Source organism: Crocodylus siamensis, chromosome 2 (genome assembly GCF_052110815.1).
Source record: "Crocodylus siamensis isolate JL-2025a chromosome 2, ASM5211081v1, whole genome shotgun sequence".
In the NCBI taxonomy this organism is placed as follows: Eukaryota; Metazoa; Chordata; order Crocodylia; family Crocodylidae; genus Crocodylus; species Crocodylus siamensis.
Window position 1 is genome coordinate 245,149,344 of NC_143396.1, and position 19,446 is coordinate 245,168,789.

The following is a 19,446-nucleotide window of genomic DNA, read 5'->3' on the forward strand; positions in this document are numbered from 1 at the left end:
CTTCCTCATTCCCTATCATTTTTGATACTATCAAAATTAATTAATCTTTCTATGCTAGACACAGATCTACACCTATAGAAACATTTCTTCTGCACCAGGGTCATATCAGTGTTCTGGTACCTTTTCCACTCTTCCGGAAGTGAGGCAGCAGTGATAAAGACAGTAGAAGAACAAAGTGGGGGTGGAGAGAAGTAATCTTTAATGAACGTCTGGGCTAAAGAAGCAAGAAGCCTATTACTACTGTCTGCAGTGAGTATCTTTGCTTAAAAAAATATTCAATCTCATTTACAGGCTCATCCAGGAACCCTATCTGTGAGAACCCTATGCTTGAAAAAAGCTACCTGTCCCCAAGCAATTTTAAGTTCCTTTAAATATATTAAAAAATGCTCAAGTTGTACCTTTTTGTACCAATATTGCTTTGATCACCCTGAAAGTTTCATCTACTCCTGAATGTTAACAACTATTTATTTTCAAAAGGTACTTACCATATGTATCATATGGATCTACATTAGGACTAGGCATATTCCACCACTGGATGGTTGCATCAATGCCACCACTAAAACACTGTTCTCCATTAGAACTAATTGCCAAAGACAATACAGGTCCACTATTGAAAAAGATAAAAATTTATATTGTTATTGGCTAACATACAGAGTAGAAATGTAAATTCAACCATTAAGCAAAATAAAGCAATAATTACAAAAAAGTGCATTTATTTCTCTCTGAGTAATCTTCTGGTAAGCAATTTTACTTCCTAATGCAATTCCACTGAAATGTTTTGTTTGCAACCATCCCTTCCTTGCATAAAATCTTGAACTCCACTGCAAAAATTTTGTTAAGTCTTTTTCGACTCAAGGTATGACAAAAATGTATATTAAAATACTTATAGTCTGACTAAAGTACTGAAACTTGTGCAATTTAAAGAATGGTGAAACTGTGCTTTCAGAAGCAAGAGTAATGACCTCTAACTCTACCGTTAATTATTAGGCAGACCAAGTTTCCTGCCCATGTCATAAACGTAGGACTGGAAGATACTAATCCAACCCCTTGTACAAATGCAGGATGTACTATTCCCAAAATATCCCCTGCCAAACGTTTATCCAGCCCCTTCCTGAAAACATCCAGTGAACAGGATTCTACTACTTCCCTGGAAGCTTTTTCCACCTTCTCACTGTTCTGCTGGATAGAAACGTTTATTGAGATTTGATCAAAAACTGCTTTGCTGCAGTTTTAACGTACTGGCTTGTGTCTGGCCCTCTGTGGCAAAGGACAACAGTCATTTATCTCTCTCCTTTTTGGGAGTCTTTCAAATATTTGAAAACCGCTAACATGTCTCCACTTACTATATTTACCTGATTCCAAGATGATTTTGAAATTAGGATGACCCCCCCCCCCCAGTAATTAATTGTATACATAGAAAATTATAAATGTTATAATCTTCCATGTATAGACTCTAATTACTGGAAGGTTGTCTTCAATTTGTCCCCCCACATAGCTGCAGTGGGGAGCAAGAATTCAGACTCTACCCCTTGCCCCCCTCCAGGCCTGAGCCTGCCAACTTCTCTTCATTCCTCCAGGGCTGTCAGCAGCAGCACAGACCCAGAGCAGCCTGGCCAGGGAAAAGTGGCAGCAGCTCCCAGCCAGGTGGGGTTGGGGCCAAAGGAACCAGAACCAGAGCTGAAGAGAGAGGATAGGAAAGCAGACAGCAGGTCCCCCCCTTCTTCTGCCCTTTGGTCTCCCCATGGTCTGTCCAGCTACATGCCATCTCCCTGACCAAATGAGCCGTCCCAGTGCAAGGCAGGTGGTAGTTCAGCTCTGACTTTAGCTCCAAGCCAGGGGCTACAACTGTAACTGAGCCACTACCTGCCTTGGGCAGGTACTAGCATCTAAGACAGGGGTTGGCAACATTTTTGGACAGAGTGCCCAAAATACCCATAACCTTGAACTGTAACATGCTGGCATGCCAGGGCAAAAGGCAGGTCAGCTGCAAGGGACCTAACTCTTGTTGCAGCAGTGCAGTCCCAGCCCCTTCCCTGCCATTTGCCCCACCTGCAACCAGCAATGAGCTGGGCTGGGGCTCCACAGACCCCAGTGCAGCCGCCTGCAGCCTCCCAACTGCCTGCCATAGTCAGTCCAGGCTCTGACCAGTCCCCTACTGCTCACCATGGAGCCCAGGCTGCTTGCAGCTCTCCAGGGTTTGGAGAGCACCAGCCTGGCTTGTTGCCAGTGGTGGATGCACATGTACCTCAAGGCAGAGAGTGGGGAAGGGCTGGGGCTGAACTGCCACAACAAGGATTGGGCCCCTAATGGCTCCCCACTGTCCAAGGCATGCATGCCAAGCAAAATGCCTGTGTGCCATGCTCTGGTATGTGTGCTGGGGGTTGCCTACCCCTGATCTAAGGGGAGGCTCTCTCCCCTCTGTGCTCATGGAAGTGAGGGGGAGGGGGCAAGGGAGAGAGAAAGACCTTGTCTTGAATTCAAGCAAATGCAGTAAACTTTTTCTCCAAATTAGACACTAGGTAGGTTCTCTCAATTTGTCCTTGTACTGCTTACTTTCTAACCCCTTTTATTACTCCTGTTGTGTGCACTCTGGGTTCTCTAAAGCTTCTCCACACCTTAAGATTTGGAGCCTAGAAGTGAACACAATGATCCAGCAGAAGCCTAGCCAGAGCTGAGTAGTATATCACCTACTGTCTCTTACATAAATTACTACTAAAAACAGCCCAAAATGTCGTCTTTTTTTTTTTTTTTTTGCAACTGCACTGCTGATCCACATTTACTTTCTGTTCCATCAAAAGTTCTCAAGTCTCTCTCGGTAACACTACTGCCTAGCCATTTCTCTCTCATTCTGTACCTGTGCATTTGATTTTTCTTCCCTAGGTGCAGCATCCCATTTCATTCTATTGTCTATGAATCAATTCTCCAATTTATCAAATTCCTTTTGAATTCTATTCCTATCCTCCAAAACATTTGCCACACTTCTTGGTTTTGCATCATCTGCAAACCGATTTAGGAAACTTTCTATTTGGGGATCCAAGTCATTAAAACAACTGGCTACTTCACAGCACGTGATACGAGTGGCTGAAGCTAATGAAGACTCAAAATACTGATTGATCTTACTGTAGATTTAAGACAGGAGTAAAATTCTGATAGAGATACACAAGACTGCAGCATGAAAATAAGAAAAGTGAAGCCACCTTTAATTTTCCTTTTTATATCCATCAGCATAAGCAGTAGGCCTGTGCAAATAAGCAACTATTTGATTTGGCTTCGGATCTGGCTGAGTCAGATGCCAGCAATCCAATTAGGTACTCTGGATTGGTTTCTTGCTTTGATTCAGCCAAATCGACTCTGAAGTTTCAGAGTCGCTTTCAAGATCCAGCCATAGGCTATACTGAGGAATCAATGAAATACCTGTAACTTTGTTGTTTTTTGTCTGATTTGGATGAAACAGGGGTGGTTTGCAGGGGTGGTAGCCTCTGCTGAGAGCAAGAAGCCTGCTAAGTTTCAAGGAGATTAGTGCAGGGGGTTGGGAGAAACTGCACCCCAAATTTTTTAAAGCAAAACTCATGTCACATGTATGTGTTATGTCACAGTGCGGTGAAAACTGCAGGGATTTTGTAGCCCTTGCTGAGGCCACAAAGCCTGCCAAGTTTCAAGGAGATAGGTGCAGGGGTTCTGGGGCCCTGCACCTCTAGCTGCTGACAGGCAAAACTCGTGACATAGATGACTGTGTGCGTTAAGGGGAAGCAGGGTGAAAGCTGCAGGGATGGTAGCCCCTGCTGAGGCCATGAAGCCTGCCAGCTTTCAAAAAGCTAGGTGCAGGGGTTCTGGGGCCCTGCATCTCTAACTGCAGGGGGAGATGGGGGACTACTGCAGGCCTGGCTGCTAAGCTACTGTGTTACCAGTTACCAATCAACCATGATTCACTCAGGGACCAGCTCAATACACAGTAGCTAGCTAATGTAATGAGTTAATGAGCAAGGATTAACACCTACAAAACCACAGACTAAGTGGAGGAAAGAATCAAGACAGGCAGTCAGTTGCACAAACATCCCTGTACCATCCCTGCAGTTTTCACCCCACTGTGGCCTAACACACACACACCATGCATTTTGCTTTCAGGACTTTGAGGTACAGTTTTCCAGAAACCCCCGCACCTATCTCCTTGAAACACAGGTCATGCTTTCAGCCGGGGCTACCATCCCTGCAAGTTTCATCCAAAAGACAACAAAACTATAGATATTTCATTGATTCCCCATTATACGCTATGGCCAAATCGGCTCCGAATCTTTTCTGAAGCAATTTGGAAGCTTCAAATAGATTCAGAAAGCCTAAAGCTTCCACCAATTTGATTTGGATTCACAGATTTGGCAACCGAATCATTGCCGAATCACAATCATGATCTGAAGCTTTGCACAGCTCTAGTAAGCAGTACTACTTTTAATAGTGCAAGTTTTTTTGGGGGGAGAGTTAAATGGAAGATAATGGGGATAAAGTCTGCAAAGATTAGAGTTACTTTCCTAAATAACATAATCAATAAACATCTTTTGTTCAAGTCTCACTTGAGAACAAGAAAAGTGATTTTTTTCTTTTCCAAAAAGAAGAGAGAAAAGCAGTGCAAGCACTATATTTCTGTACTGGTATATTAATGACTTCCCACGGGATTTCAATTTGCTGGGTTCCATTACACTAGGGGCAGGCAACCCCTTGGTGCCAGAGCATGGCATGCAAAGGCATTTTGCTTGGCATACATGCCTCAAGGCAGATGCTGGGGAAAGGAGCCACGGCTGCATTGCCAAAACAAGGATCAGGCCCCTCACAGCTCCCCTGCCCTGGCACGCTAACATCTTACAAGTGGAAGCTGTGGGTGTTTTGGGCACTCCACCCAAAAACGTTGCTGACCCCCTGCTTTAGACACTGCAGCGTAGGGTTCAGGCAATTATGTCCTTATACATATCACGATTTATTTTGAGGCTGGAGACTTGCCTCTCTGTGGGACAGATGTGGGATTAAGAAATGTTTTACTATCTAAAGTGTTCTAGTGAGGGAAAGGGTACCATTCTCCTTTGCCAACACCAGCAAATTGTCCATTCATTCTATTTCTGCTCCCAGGGGCCTTTTGGAGTTTGCAGCTACTAGATTTGGGACTTAGTCACAAGTGCCATATTTAAGAGAGAGGCACTTCCCCTCACAATGCATTTGCCCTCAAACATGTTCACTTTTGTTTCCCATTTCTTTATCAAGTTCTTCAACAGACAGCAGTCAGGTTTAATTGGCTCATTTTCAGGAAGTAATGCAGTAGTTAAACGTTTTGATGGTCCTTACCGCTGCATGGTTTTCTTAATATAAGCTCCAATGGCAAGTTGCACTGACACTGTTTTGTTACTTTGTACTGGCTCCCCCACCAGAAACAACCCAAAAAACAAACAGGCAAGCTCAAGACTTAGAAGGTAGAAAAAAAGGCCTTGCTTGACATTGTAGCTGGAATTGTTAGGGATTGTTTAAATCTTGCCCAGGCCTCGATCACGACTCATTCCATTTATTACTGCAACCATGTCTCTCAGGTTTCCTGGCATCTCCTACCTACTTCCCTCTCCAAATACAGTTTGCAATGAAAATCCATCTGCCTCAATTTATGCCATTTAAGACTCCCTCATTAGCCCTCTTAGAACATTCTCAGGTTCAAAGGCCTACACAATTTAGATCCTTCCTACTTTTCAGCTTCGTCTATTTTTCTTCTTCACCTACTCAATTCTTTTTATTCAAGTTTTTCTCTCGCACCCACTTCTGTACCTTTTTTTCCTGCAGCCTGTTATATCTGAAGGCATCTTTTCTAAATCCACTAACTACACTTTCATCTTTTTCTATCACTTGTCTCAAACCAGTTAGAGTAGAATTACACATTACTGTTTTCTCGCATACAACTTTCCCCCAAAATCAGCCTACCAAAACTGGGGTGCACAGATTAAGCAGTGCAGCTGATTTTCTGTCCAGGATAGAAGCACCCTGCTTTGATCCCTGCTCCACTGTGCAGCAGCTGTGGCATTATTATTAAGAATATTATTAATCATAAATAAGAGATGTCACGGCATTTTAAGGCAGCTGAGGAAGTCAATTGACTTAATTTGCTCTTCACCTTCAAGAGCAAATTGGATGCTTATCTTGCTGGGATCCAATGACCCCAGCTGACTGCCTGCCCTTTGGGCGGGGGGCTGGACTCTTATCTTCCGAGGTCCCTTCCAGCCCTAATGTCTATGAAATCGCTCACTGTTTTTAACTCCATATGTGGTAACAATCACCTCTTCTTTTTAATGGTTTTGATTTTCCACTGATGAAGCTAACCTTTTTAGGACAATTTTTCTGCCTTCTAACTACTCCTGTGGTGTCTCTTATTTCACAGCCCTGGAGACTCTTTGCCTCTTTTCAAACTCACAGATCCACTCATGCACATCAGTCTTCAGCAGCAACAAAGGTTAGAGAGAAAGGAAAGGTGATGCAGCTGAAGATTAGGCTCCGTCCTTGCTCTATACAGCCATAACTGTGGAAAAAGCTTTTTCTTCTTAATTCTACCCTTCCAAGCCAAGTTGTGTATTAATTCTGGGGCGTGTCATATGCAAGAAAAACAGTATATTCAAAACTGCAGTCTTAAAAGATATGGGTATCATTCATTAAAGTCACTGCATGATTTAGCACCTTCCATTTCTTCCCCTTTTCCCCTGAACATCAACCACTGTTACCATCTCCATCTGTTCTATGCTCACTTCACTTCAGCACAAACATGCAATGTTTATTTGCTTTACAAAGCATCATGCACTTGCCTGGTAATATGTATTATAGTTTTAATAAAATTAGTGGCCTTTAAGCCAAGATCCCTAGAAAACTGGCAAAAGCTGTTTGTAAAGTACTAACTCCAGCAAACACTTACATGTGGGCCCTAAATGTGTAGATAGGTTCTACATCTAAAGAGGCACTCCTGAAAGAAAAATTGGGAAAGGTGAGTGTACATAAACACAATCTGTTAAAATAAATATAACAAAAAAGATTTTACAGAGATGGCTAACAAGTTTTCAAAAACATGTAAAAGCTTTTTATTTAAAAAACCCCAAAAACCTATAAACCTCATATACTTGCTTTTTGGCAGGAACTGTTTTCTGCAAGTTCCAAAGTTTTAGAGTATGGTCCTCAGAGGCTGTAACCAGCACAGGCTCTACAGGATGAAAAGCTAATGCCCGCACTCCATCAAAATGACTGCGCAGCGTGTATTTAGGATTCCATGTCTTCCGGAAGGCATCTTTATTGGCAGGCAGCTAAAAAAGGGAAGTAATAGCTTTACTACTGATCTTATGTATAAAAATATGCATCATATTTGTGTTTGAAAAATTAAGCTTTGGTCAAAATATAAATGCCCGTTTAATGGTATAATAAACTTAAGACAGTTGCTGCAGAACTACCAATGGAAAGAAAAGAGAGAGCTGCATATGGATTAACACTAAGATAAATGCAAGGTACTGCAGGTTAGTCATATGAATTAAAGAAAGGTTTTGTTTGTGGGCAGATTGCCAAAGTTTCTAAGGCATTTATTTGCAAATAGGTTAGAAACACCTATGAAATAAAACAAAGTATTTGCATTTCAATAGGTACTTGAAGACTACTTTTCCTGCAAGCAAGTATCCACTCCAGTTCTTAAATATAACACGGTAAATTAGAAATACAAACATGCTTGTGCACAAGGCAGCTGATACAATACAGAAGCCTCAAAAACCATGTATCTGGAAGAAAATTCTAATTTAATCAGAAATTTGGTTGTTTATAATTCACCTTTCCAGAAGGTTACTCAGGGTATTAAGCTGTCAACAGAGCTCAAAGTCCCAGATTTTGATGGCAGACCACACTGCTGAATTCCCAGCCCTTTGGTAAGCACCACCAGGCACAACAGGGCTCTACAGGCCAGACCTGACTCTCAGGCCATAAGTTTGACACCCTTGATTTAAACCAAAATGATTTAAATTAGAAATTTTAATCTCAATATGAATCTCTAAGCAAGAAGCCTTGATATTTAAATTACTGTATTTATTTTATTATGCATTTATTTTGTATAATTACTTTCTTAGAAAAAGGTTGTCTCATTCTTCAGTAACCGTATGCAGATCACAGAAAATCAGGGTTGGAAAGGACCTCAGCAGGACTTCTAGTCCAACCTCCTGTTCAAAGCAGGACCATCCCCAACTATATCAGCCCAGCCAAAGCTTCGTCTAGCTGGGTTTTGAAAACCTCATGGATGGAGATTCCACTGCCTCTCTGGGTAGTCTGTTCCAGTGCTTTACTACCCCCCTCCTAGTGAGAATGTTTTCCCTAATATCTAACACAAACTTTGCTTGCTGCATCTTGAGAGCTTTGCTCCTTGTGCTGTCATCTGCCACTGCTGAGAACAGTCCAGCTTTATTTGGGACCACCCTTCAGGTAACTGAAGACTGCTATTAAATCCTCTGTCTTCTCTTCCCCAGGCTAAATAAGCCCAGTTTGCTCAGTCTCTCCTCAGAAGTCATGCCCCCCAGCTCCCTATTTTTGTTGCCCGCCACTGGACTCTCTCCAATTTGTCTACATCCTTTCTGTAGTGGGGGGCCCGAAACTGGACACAGTACTCCAGGTGATGACAGGCAATTAAAGACAGTCCTTACACTACCTGTAGCATTTCCTTCTGATGCACTATTTAGTCACCTAAACAATTAGATAGCTGAACTTCCATTTTTCAGATGTTTAAATGTTTACATTTCACTTTATTAAAAAAGACAATGACTTCTCTTATTTATAATGAGTAATAATCTAAATAATTATTTTTGTCAAGCTACTTTTGGATGGAACCTGGAATTCAATTAACCTACACAAAACCAGCATTATAAGATTATTAGTAAAATAAAACTACATGAAATGTGCTAGCCACAAAAAAAGGTGCATCCAACAGGCTTTGCATTTAAAACTTAGTGATATATCAACCAGTAAGAGTAAAATCTCTTGTCAGTAAACTGAAGTGGTTGTTTATGGAAATTGTGCCCTTCAGTTTTTGACCTAATAGGTTTTATCCTCTCATGGTGAGTTTTGTCACAGATTGTAACTGAAAGTTTGCTTTTTCAATTGCCTTCAAATTTTTCAACTTAACATACTGTTCTAAACTAAATAAAATGAAATAAAGAAAATATTCTCTCTACACCAGCAGAAGAGTCTACAGTTGCCAAAAGCAAGTTTGTGCATTCAACAAACTGTTTCTGTTTAATAGAGATTTCCTCCAACCCACTGGTTTCACCCGCCTTAAAAAGCAGAAAACATGCATTGCTTGGGGGGTGGGGGGGGGGGGTTCATGATTACTATACTATGGGAAATTTAGTCTTTAATTTATGTTGTTAACATTTCTGATTTAGTTTTAAACAGGTTTTGGGTTAAAATCAGATTAAAATTAAAATATTAAATTTTTAACCTGGTTTTAAACAGGGAAGAATTCTATCAAATAAGTTTAATATTAATATTCTTGAACTTTCTAAGGCCATTCCCAATGATCATAAAAGGAACTCTAAATTAGAAGTTTATACTAATACAGCAATTTTTTGTATTTTGTGAGATACATGCTTCAAAATACTACTAATCTATACTGTTACTGTTAGATTCTTCAACCTTAAAATCAGGTTAATAGTGACTTCCTCTAATCTTTTTCTTCCTTATTGGTAGGATCTTCCTACTCCAATATGGTCTTAAAATTATGCTGTTGGATCAACATACATAGTGGTTGTGAAGTTGAATAATGTATTACCCATGTTATTTAGGAGACAGGATTAGGCTTTAAGGGTTTTTTTTAACCTTATCATATGCATGACATGTATAACTACTATCTTACATACTTTGTCTTGCATAACATTATGACTACAGAAGTAAAATAAAATGTTAATGAAAACAAAACTTTCTTTACAGAAATCCAATTAAAGTGAATGTCCAATAAATATTTGTTCTGCTTTGTAATTCCAAATTAGCTTTATACATTATAGCTGGATAATGTAATAATGGATTACACTTTTATGTAATTCTTGTACATAATTTGTATAATATGTAAACATCTATTAGTACCTCAACAGAAAACAAAGGAAAAAGAGTTGGGACAATTACAACCTGCCACAGGACAGTAAACAGCATCTGCTAAGAGGTTACCTTCCACCTCTTCTAAAGATTATTTTAGTATTTAATTATTTAGTAGACAATGGCTACAGTAAGCTTTGTTTACATATTAACTAAATTTAGACCATCTCTGCATCACTCTAAAATATAAACTTGTATTTCCCAAATTTCTGATACCTGGGGCACCGATTTTTTCTGGATTAAAACTGGCAACACACTTCACTTTTACACCCCAAAAGAGATGGATGGAAGGATGTAGGCTTGTGTCTGGGGGTGGGTATAATTTTTTTCCCCAAAAAACGTAACTGATTTGAGTCCAGTTTTTCTCCCACCCAGGCGGGAAGCTGGACTTGAAGACCTACAAGGTCCCTTCCAACCCTACTTCTGTGATTCTATAACACATTCCATTCCCTGCCAGAGAAAATTGTATCAGTACCAAGAGGCACAGTTAGCAAAAGAATCTGTAACTACTCTGAATTCAATGGCACCCCAGATAAAAATCACTGCAATAGGTCTAAATTCAGAAGAGATATGGAAGGTGCCCTTGAGGCTAAAAAAAAAAATTGAGAATCACTGGTCTAGCTTGTGCCACTTGCAGGCAGGTGGGCCCTGTTCTTTCCACTGTCTGCCCCTTCCTGACTTCTTGTCTGTACCTCGGGGGGGGGGCAGCACCCACTGCTGCAAAGTTCATACAGGGTTTCCCATGCTGGCAACTCCTCCTGCCAGCCCTGGAAGCGTGACAGAAGTGGAAGGGATGAGGCGGGCTGCAAACTGCAACTCTGTCTGAGAGCCCACCTGCCCACTTGAAGCAGAGGGTACTGCTGGGAGCATGGGGGCAGGAGAACTAACACAGGAGGTATCTGGGGGCAGGTAAGGGAGGGGGGAACAAAGTGGTGGCAGCCATCTTAGAGGAGCAGCCATGAGCACTGCTAGAGTACTTGGGGCAGGTGCAGGGTGCCAGACAGCAGGGGAGCATTTATCTCCACACAGGGAGATCTCACAGAACACCTCCATTGCTCTGCTACATCACACCCTTTGGGAATCACTGATAAGCTTTCTATAAGGAATTTAATTATTCTAAATTGGGTTTTTTTGGTTTGTTTGTTTTAATATCAAAGGAACAGAATATCACTTTAACTATGTGCCTTCCTGAAAACTGTCTTTGAATACATCATCACTCCGCAAACCTTGTGGGTTCACACCCCCCAGCAGTAAGGCTGGGCACTTCTAAACTTGAGCAACAACTGCCGCTTTTGCCATCACCGACTGCCACCATTTCTTTTCACCAGTGGCCAGGACAAATGGCAGCAGGGAGAAGAAGGGTGGCAGCTGAAGTGGAGGGAGCACAAGCATGGCTGATGCAGAGGGGAATTGCCGATTACCACTGATTTATACGCGTCTCCAGGGGGGCACACCATACAGCATGGGAAATATTGCAATGACCTTTTTTTTTTTTTTTTAAGCTTACAGTAACAATCTTGGCAAGGGAACCATAGAGAAAAAAAGACAATACTGGTTCTAAGGACTCTTTTTCTCCAAACAACTGTTCTCAAAAAACAGACTTGAATCATTTGCTTCAGTTAGCTGTCAGCAAAGGAAGTAGCACACATTTATTTTATATTGTCTGTCAAGAGCCTAAAAGTGTCATAGGTGTCTGGCTTGTTCAGTATTAAGAAACTTGATGTTCCTACCGTCTCCCTCAAGTCTTGCTCACTCACCAAGTAAGCCTGAAAGCAGATAGCTAATGAGACAGATACTAGAAGTCTATTAAAATGTAGATCTGTAATTTTTTCAATATAAATTCCCTCTGGATGCTGCAACAGGATCTTAAATGGTCACACACCCTAGAGTTTATTATACCAAAAACACAGGATGTTAAGATCCTTATCTTTAGTCAACATTCAGTATTTTGTAGCCATCTAAACTGACAACAAATCAAACTGTGCAAAACATTTTGTTAATGAACAAAAGGCGGCAAATGAACTGCGTTATACTGCCTTTTCCTTAACTGACTTAGAATGTTGCCAAGCTTAAGCTGCCCCCTCAAATTATATGATCTCATGGGTTTCCACTGGACTCCTTCCACATTCAGGGAACAGGATAGTGCTTAGAGAAAGAGCTGCTTGATATTTTTTTTCCTTATTATCCATGTAGATCCACATCTCAGACCCTGCATACCACTGGTATCATACACAGAACACAGAGGTGGCATCTGTCTGCTCCAAAAATTTTAACATATATATCTTCTGTACACTTCAGTGAAATAGGAAGTATTCAGGAACAGTTGCTTCCCACTTTGATTCCTGATCCACTCAAAGTTTAAAACCAACTGCTTACCAGGGGCAGCAGCATTTCTATTAAAGCAGCCCTGAGAGAGTCAACTGACTTCATGGTTCTACCTAATTTTTTTCTAAACTCTTTATTCTACAGGGTACTAATGACCCTCTCCTTTTTAATGGTCTTTCACAGCTCCTTTAATCAAGCTGTGCTATCTTCTGCAATTCTGCCGTCTGTTAGCTGCTCTTGGTACTAGTGCATATTTCACAGCCCTGAGGACAGTTTTTTTTAGCTACAGTTAAAAAAACTCATGGAAATGTTAACTCAGGTGAAAATTTACACAGGTATGGAAATAACTTCTCATGAAACACTAGATTCAGATGCCCAGAAAGGCTAAATTTCATTATATGAATCTGAAAAAGAAATATACATTTTATTGTGATGACAACAAGACTAACGAAATGACATTTTTGGATTATTTTTGCCTAGTGCGTTGTGTTTTTTATACACAATATAGAAAATCGATGCCTGTGCCACTTATGTTATTTGTTTCTGCTTCTTTCTTAAACCAAATAATATCACCCAAGTCCCCTAACATTAGTAAAGACTTTAGTTTCTTTCTAACTGGAGAAAAATAGATTGTGTTATTTGGTGTGATGCAGCATATTTAATGATGCCATCTGCACCACCCTTTTCAAAATCCTAGATCCACTCATTGGAGTATTATCCACTTTCTACAAACAAGGAAATGAGGCAGAAACATGTTATGCTCAACATCTGCAGAAACATTTTCTAATTTTAGATCTCAGTGACTAAATGCCACTTTTTACACACCAGGACCTGATTTTTTCAAATCTCATTTTACACAATGCTGACTTCAATTACAGCTGCCAAATGTACAACACTGACAAATCAGGCCTGTGGCTGAACATCCAGGAAAGGAGGGATGGATTTACAATAAATATGGTCATCTATGAAAGTTTCATTTACCTTTTCTAGCTTTTTTACTGCAAGTCTGTAAAAACATCAGTTCTAGCATCCAGTTCCCAAGAGTCACAGACAAGGATCTCATAACAAGACCATTCCAGTTCTTCCTTTCATCCCATCTTATTCCCTGCATGCTTTCCAGTTACTACAGTAAAAATAGCAGTGGGCATTCTCATGTTCTATACCAGCAGTTGGCAACATTTTGTAGCAGAGGGCTAGAATGGCCCAGGTCTGGCCTTTGCCAGGCCAACACTAAGACACAGTTGGTACCACTGCATCTCCTTGTTATGATCCCACCCCCCCCAACCTGGTGCAGCACAGCAAATTCTCTGCCATGAAACTGCAGCATAGTGCACTGTAGGCAAAACCCTCATGGCTGAACACCACTGAAGCTCCCTCACCACTGAAACCTCAGCTCCACAGGACAAACTGAAAGATCCATAGGCTTTGCAGGCTGTACATTGTCAACCATGCTCTATACAATTTGATCCTTCTTCTGCAGACAGTATCTCCTGTGTTCTCAATATGACTTTTACTACGAAAAAATGTGTCATCATGTGATTAAAGTATCATGACATACGTGCACAAGGGAGACCAAATTAAAGGCACAAGCAAATCTAATACTGGTATTCCCTGTCTTAGCTTCCTGAGTGTACAATTTCAATAATATGCTTTGGAAGTAGCCTTTTTAAATGTAGTTTGTTCTTTAAAAAAATGCATTATATGCAATTTCTAAAATAATCTTCTACAGAAATGTGCTGTTTATTTTCATTTTCTCTCTGTTTTTGAATAAATCTCATTTTTGGATGACTGTGGTAAGGGCAAGTTTACAAACTCCAGGCCTCTCTTTACATTCCAGGTATCCCAAGACCTCTCAAGAAATATGCCCAGTGAAAAGGCAAGGACTTCTTAGGATGTTATCTTTTATTGAACCAACTATGTAGCTAAGATAATGTTAAACAAGTCTTCAAATGAAAGAGGTTCTTCCTCAGGGTCAACAGTAAGAGAACATCTGAAAACTAAATCCTCCACCCCACATCAAATCACAGGGTGCTTGGACAAAGGAATGAGCTTGTAGCAAACTATATTGCTGTTAGGCTGCAAAAAGACACAGAAACAAGGACCAAATGGCAGGAAACAGGGGCACTGATGTCTACCACCGTCACTATTATCAAGTCCCCAAACCTTTATTAATTCAGAGTTAAGTAGGGCCATTTTAGAACAAAGAATTTCGCTACATTCAGGCCTTTAAAAACAAAGACAAAAAGAGTTAAGGTATCATAGAATCACAGAAGTAGCGTCAGAAGGGACCTTGTAGATCTTCAGGTCCGACCCCCTGCCTGGGCAGGAGAAAAACTGGACTCATATGAGTCCAGCCAGGTAGGCATCAAGCCTCTTCTTAAAGACCCCCAGGGTAAGAGTCAGCACCACTTCCCTTGGAAGTTGGTTCCAGCTCCTAGCCGCCCTAACTGTGAAGTAGTTCTTGCGGATGTCTAATCTAAACCTACCCTCCAATAACTTGTGTCCATTATTCCTTCTTATGCCAGGGGGTGCTAGGGGAAACAGTGTCTCCCCCAAACCCTTCTGGTCCCCCCTAGTGAGTTTATAGACAGTCACCAGGTCCCCCCTCAGCCTTCTCTTGTGAAGGTTGAACAGGTTTAGGTTCCACAGTCTTTCATTTGTAGGGTCTGCCCTGTTGTCCCCGGATCATGCGGGTGGCCCTCCTCTGGACCCTTTCAATGTTGTCCAAATCCCTCCTGAAACAGGGCGCACAGAACTGGACACAGTACTCCAGCTGTGGCCTGACCAGTGTCGCATAGAGGGGAAGGATCACCTCCTTGGCTGTACTTGAGATGCACCTGTGGATGTACAACAAGGTCCAGTTAGCGCTGCCAACCGTGACCTTGCATTGTCGGCCCATGTTCATCTTGGAGTCAATAATGACTCCAAGATCCCTTTCTGCCTCCGTGTTCTCAAGAAGGGAGTTTCCCATTCTATAAGTGTGCTGCTGATTTCTACTCCCTAAGTGCGGTACCCTGCACTTGTCAGTATTGAAACGCTTCCTGTTTATGTTAGCTCACCCCTGTAACCTATCCAGATCTTGCTGCAGTCCTTCCCTCCCTACTAGCATGCTCGCCTCACCCCAAATTTTGGCATCATCAGCAAATTTACCTCATCGTCCAAACTGCTGATGAAGAAATTGAACAGTGCAGGCCCAAGGACCGAGCCCTGGGGGACTCCGCTGCCCACTATCCCCCGAGGTCGAATATGACCGATCCACCGCCACCCTCTGAGTATGACCCTGGAGCCAATCTGCAATCCATCTGACTGTGTAGGCATCAACGCCACAGTCGCCTAATTTTTTAATGAGGATGGGGTGGGAAACAGTGTCAAAGGCCTTGCTGAAGTCTAGAAAGACTACATCCACGGCAACACCTGTATCCACTGCCTTTGGGACCTGATCATAAAAAGGCAATCAGGTTGGTCTGACATGACCTGCCCCTAATGAAACCATGCTGGTTGCCCTTGAGCATCATCCCTAAAGCTGGCCCATCACAGATGTGCTCCTTGAGGATCTTCTCAAAGAGTTTCCCTAGGATTGAGGTAAGACTGACAGGTCTATAGTTGCCTGGGTCCTCTCTTCCCTTTTTTGAAGATGGGGACCACGTTAGCTATCTTCCAATCATCTGGCACCTGGCCCGAGCACCATGAGTGCTCATAAAGCCATGCCAAGGGCCCTGCAATAACCCCAGCTAGCTCCCTCAACACCCTGGGGTGGAGAGCATCTGGACCCGCTAACCTGAACACGTCCAGCCCCTCCAGAAGCTCTCTAACCCGGTCCTCCCCAGCCTGAGGTCTGGAGGTGTTCCCCTCGAGTCCGTCTGGCATCACAGCGGGGAAGTCCCGGTCCTTGCACAAGAAAATGAAGGTGAAGAATTGGTTAAAGAGGTCTGCTTTCTCCTCTGGCGCAACCACCAGATTGCCCAGCGTATTTTGCAGGGGCCCCACATTACCCGGTGCTTTCTTCATCCTCCCTATATATTTGAAAAAGGACTTATTATCCTTGATCTTGGATGCTAGTCCTAGCTCTATGTCCGCCTTAGCTTTCCTGACAGCCCCCCTACAGGCCCCAGCAGAGAAGGCATATTCCTCTTTGTAGAGGTAGACTCTAAAAACCAGGAAAAAGAAAGGATAATATAGGTTAAGTAGCTGGAGAGAAGAGACAGGTATAGGGCAGCAACTAGCAGGGAGTTGGTGGAAATTTATCTGAAGCTACATCACATGAGACAATGTACCTCCCAAATCTAACTTTCTCCCACTGGATCTCAAATCTTTCATTCCCATGCTTTGCTCCAATATTCCATCCATCACAGTTGTTGCTCTGCAAATCCACATACTCTCAGCTACTCCCCCTTACATCCAAAGCTGCTCATTGTTCCCTCACACCTCTTACACAGTTCCATTCTTTTCTTTTTGCTATGCCATGCCTCTTAACCTTAATTAGGATAAGAGAAGATGGGAAGGTAAGGTGCTATGAGGATGTCTGGCAGGGCAAGACAAGAGAGAGTCAGTTTCTACTGTGGGGCAAAAGGTGAATTTGGAGTAGCTCTTACACTGATGGCTTGATGCAAGTGGGGAGTGTTCTAGGTGTCCTCTCATGATTGGGAAAGTGTAGAAGAAAGGATAAGGCACTGTGGCCTGGTAGAACAGCCACAAAACCTATTATAGGATTATATGAGATGGCTCCATTTCCTTTCCTCCACAATGCATGCGCTTAGAAGGAAGTAATCAACTTTCACAATCCATGATCCCAAACTGTCAGAACTTCTTAGCACCCACAGTGTGAAAAATTCCTTTAAGGACAAACCGCCTTATTTGTACAGAATAAATCAAAGGCAAACAACCCACAACTTACCACTAAAGAGGCTTGTCTTATTAGGAGTATTCTAGGCCTCAGCAACTGTGCTGGAGAACAGCCACGTACAGCAATGGTTGGCAGAAACACAAAGCAAGCACCTACTTGGCACCCTCAACTCCCCCAGTCCATCACCATCCCAAAACTGCCTCTCACTGTTCCAAGGGCACATATTGTCTAGGTTGCACCAAGGGTTACAAAAATTTGAACACAGGGGATGCTTGTATTTTGTGGGCTTATGTATCAGGAACACGTTGAACACAGAACTAGTGACTTGCTCTCCTTTGACTGTACTGCAGTCCCATTATTCAAAGAGTTCAAGACCCCATGACATTGCCTCTCCTATGTATCAGAATCTTTTCATCATTCCTCATTTAATTGCCAAAACTTTTAGAGTAAAAATTAATTCTAAAACCCATGCTCAGAACTTTTTCAAAATAGGAATATTATTTCAGAGGAAATGTTCAAAAGAAGCCCTTGTGGAATGCAGCTGGTGAAGGAAGGACAACAATATACATTCTCTGCAAACAGCCAAAAATAAGGCTGTGTACAAATGTTTGTTTCTAGCAGTGGAAAGCTTCCACCGCTAAAAGTGATTCCAGGAGAGAAAGCCGTACAGACATTGAGCCTGCAACCAACTCCCTCTCCCCTGTTCTTTGCATCTTTACAAGACCAGGGTGATTCTGGTCTGGGGAAAGCAAGGGCTACTCCAGTCTTCCTAATCCCAGAGGGTCTGGAGCAACAAGAAAAACTCCCTGTCTGCTTCTCATACCAGGCTCCTCCCCTCCCCTCTTGCTCTACAGAAGTGGGACTGGCTGTACCCTATACTTCCTTCAGACTAAGACGCTCTCCCAGAACTGACTCCTACCAGGTAGGAATCTATATTTCTCCCTGTTCAGCCATTTTTGGTTTGAAGGAAAAGCGTGAACATTTGTACATTTTTATTTTCTACTGGAAGAGTGGTCACTCTCCCAACATGGTCTGGGTCAGTAACCTGAAATGAATAGCAGTAAGCTCAGGCCAAAAGGCCACATAGCATGTGACTTCAGCCACCCCAACCTCTGTTATAATAAACTGCCTGCAAACTGTCTCATTTCAGGAGAACTTTCCTCTTGTTGCATCTACCCGTTTCACTCTTTTTGAATATCAAGTTTAACTTGCCACAAGCTTTCATAGCTTTTCATAGTTTGTAGGATTGGAAGGGACCTGAGTAGATCATCGAGTCCAACCTGCTGCCATGGCAGGAAAGAGTACTGGGGTGAAATGAGATGAGAAAATCTGATGCCTTGGAAGCCCAGAAACTCCAATGAAGAGGCAGAAACATGACCTAAAAGGGTCATATTATTCCATTAAAATAATACAATAAAAATCTTGACATGTCTAAGGTCTGAAGTTCTCTCTCTCTCTTACTGCAGAATGAAGCCTGGGGAGGAAAACAAGCAAGTGACCTAAAAACTCTAAAACCACTCTAGCTGTCAAGTTTGGTGTTTTATGTATTCTACACATGGTGGATCTTTAAGCCAGAAAACTTTAAAGATCCTTGACCTTCCTAGCCAAGGGATTTTAAAGGATTGACGAATCCTGCTCAATTATCTCCATCTGCTACACACCTCCAAGGGCAGGGTATACTGAGTTTAAGAGCAAGAAATTCCAAAAGTACAGCCCACAGGTTGCTCCATGAGGACCAAACTAGGAACCTGGCACCCTGGTTTCATTGTTAGCATCCTGGGTCTAGCCAACACCAGACCAGGAGAGGATGTTTTCATTCAGATCCACCTGCAGAGAAGAGAATCTGAAGACTTCATGGGTCCAGGAAGACGAGTGACAAAATGCCTTGCCAAAATAAAAAGTAAGATGGGGACAAAAGTGAAAAATGAAGGAAATAAGTTTTTGTTCCTTTATTCAAGATCCCTAGGCTAGAATCCAAAGTGCAAGTGGGCCTGAGAAAACACCTCTGCAGGGATTGGTAGAGTATTAAAATATCAAAGAAAAGACCTGGAAATGGATAGAAACCATAGACTGCAACCCCCAAAGAAAAAAGCTGGGGATCTAGAATCAACAATCAAAACAAAAAGTGATTGTGGGCAATACAAAAGGGATAA

The 19,446-nt window shown here is 42.1% G+C and overlaps 1 protein-coding gene across 3 annotated transcripts in view; it reads right to left on the reverse strand.

Annotated features, from left to right (window-relative positions):
- Positions 1-19,446, reverse strand: part of STRN3 (striatin 3) — a 117,785-nt gene that overhangs the window by 10,769 nt on the left and 87,570 nt on the right. For all 3 annotated transcript variants that reach the window (XM_090033548.1, XM_090033549.1, XM_090033550.1), the window contains 3 exons: positions 7,135-7,310; positions 6,929-6,976; positions 486-607 (listed from right to left, as the gene is read on the reverse strand). In XM_090033548.1, coding sequence (XP_089889674.1) covers positions 486-607; positions 6,929-6,976; positions 7,135-7,310 — 346 coding nt within the window. The remainder of the gene's footprint in view (positions 1-485; positions 608-6,928; positions 6,977-7,134; positions 7,311-19,446) is intronic.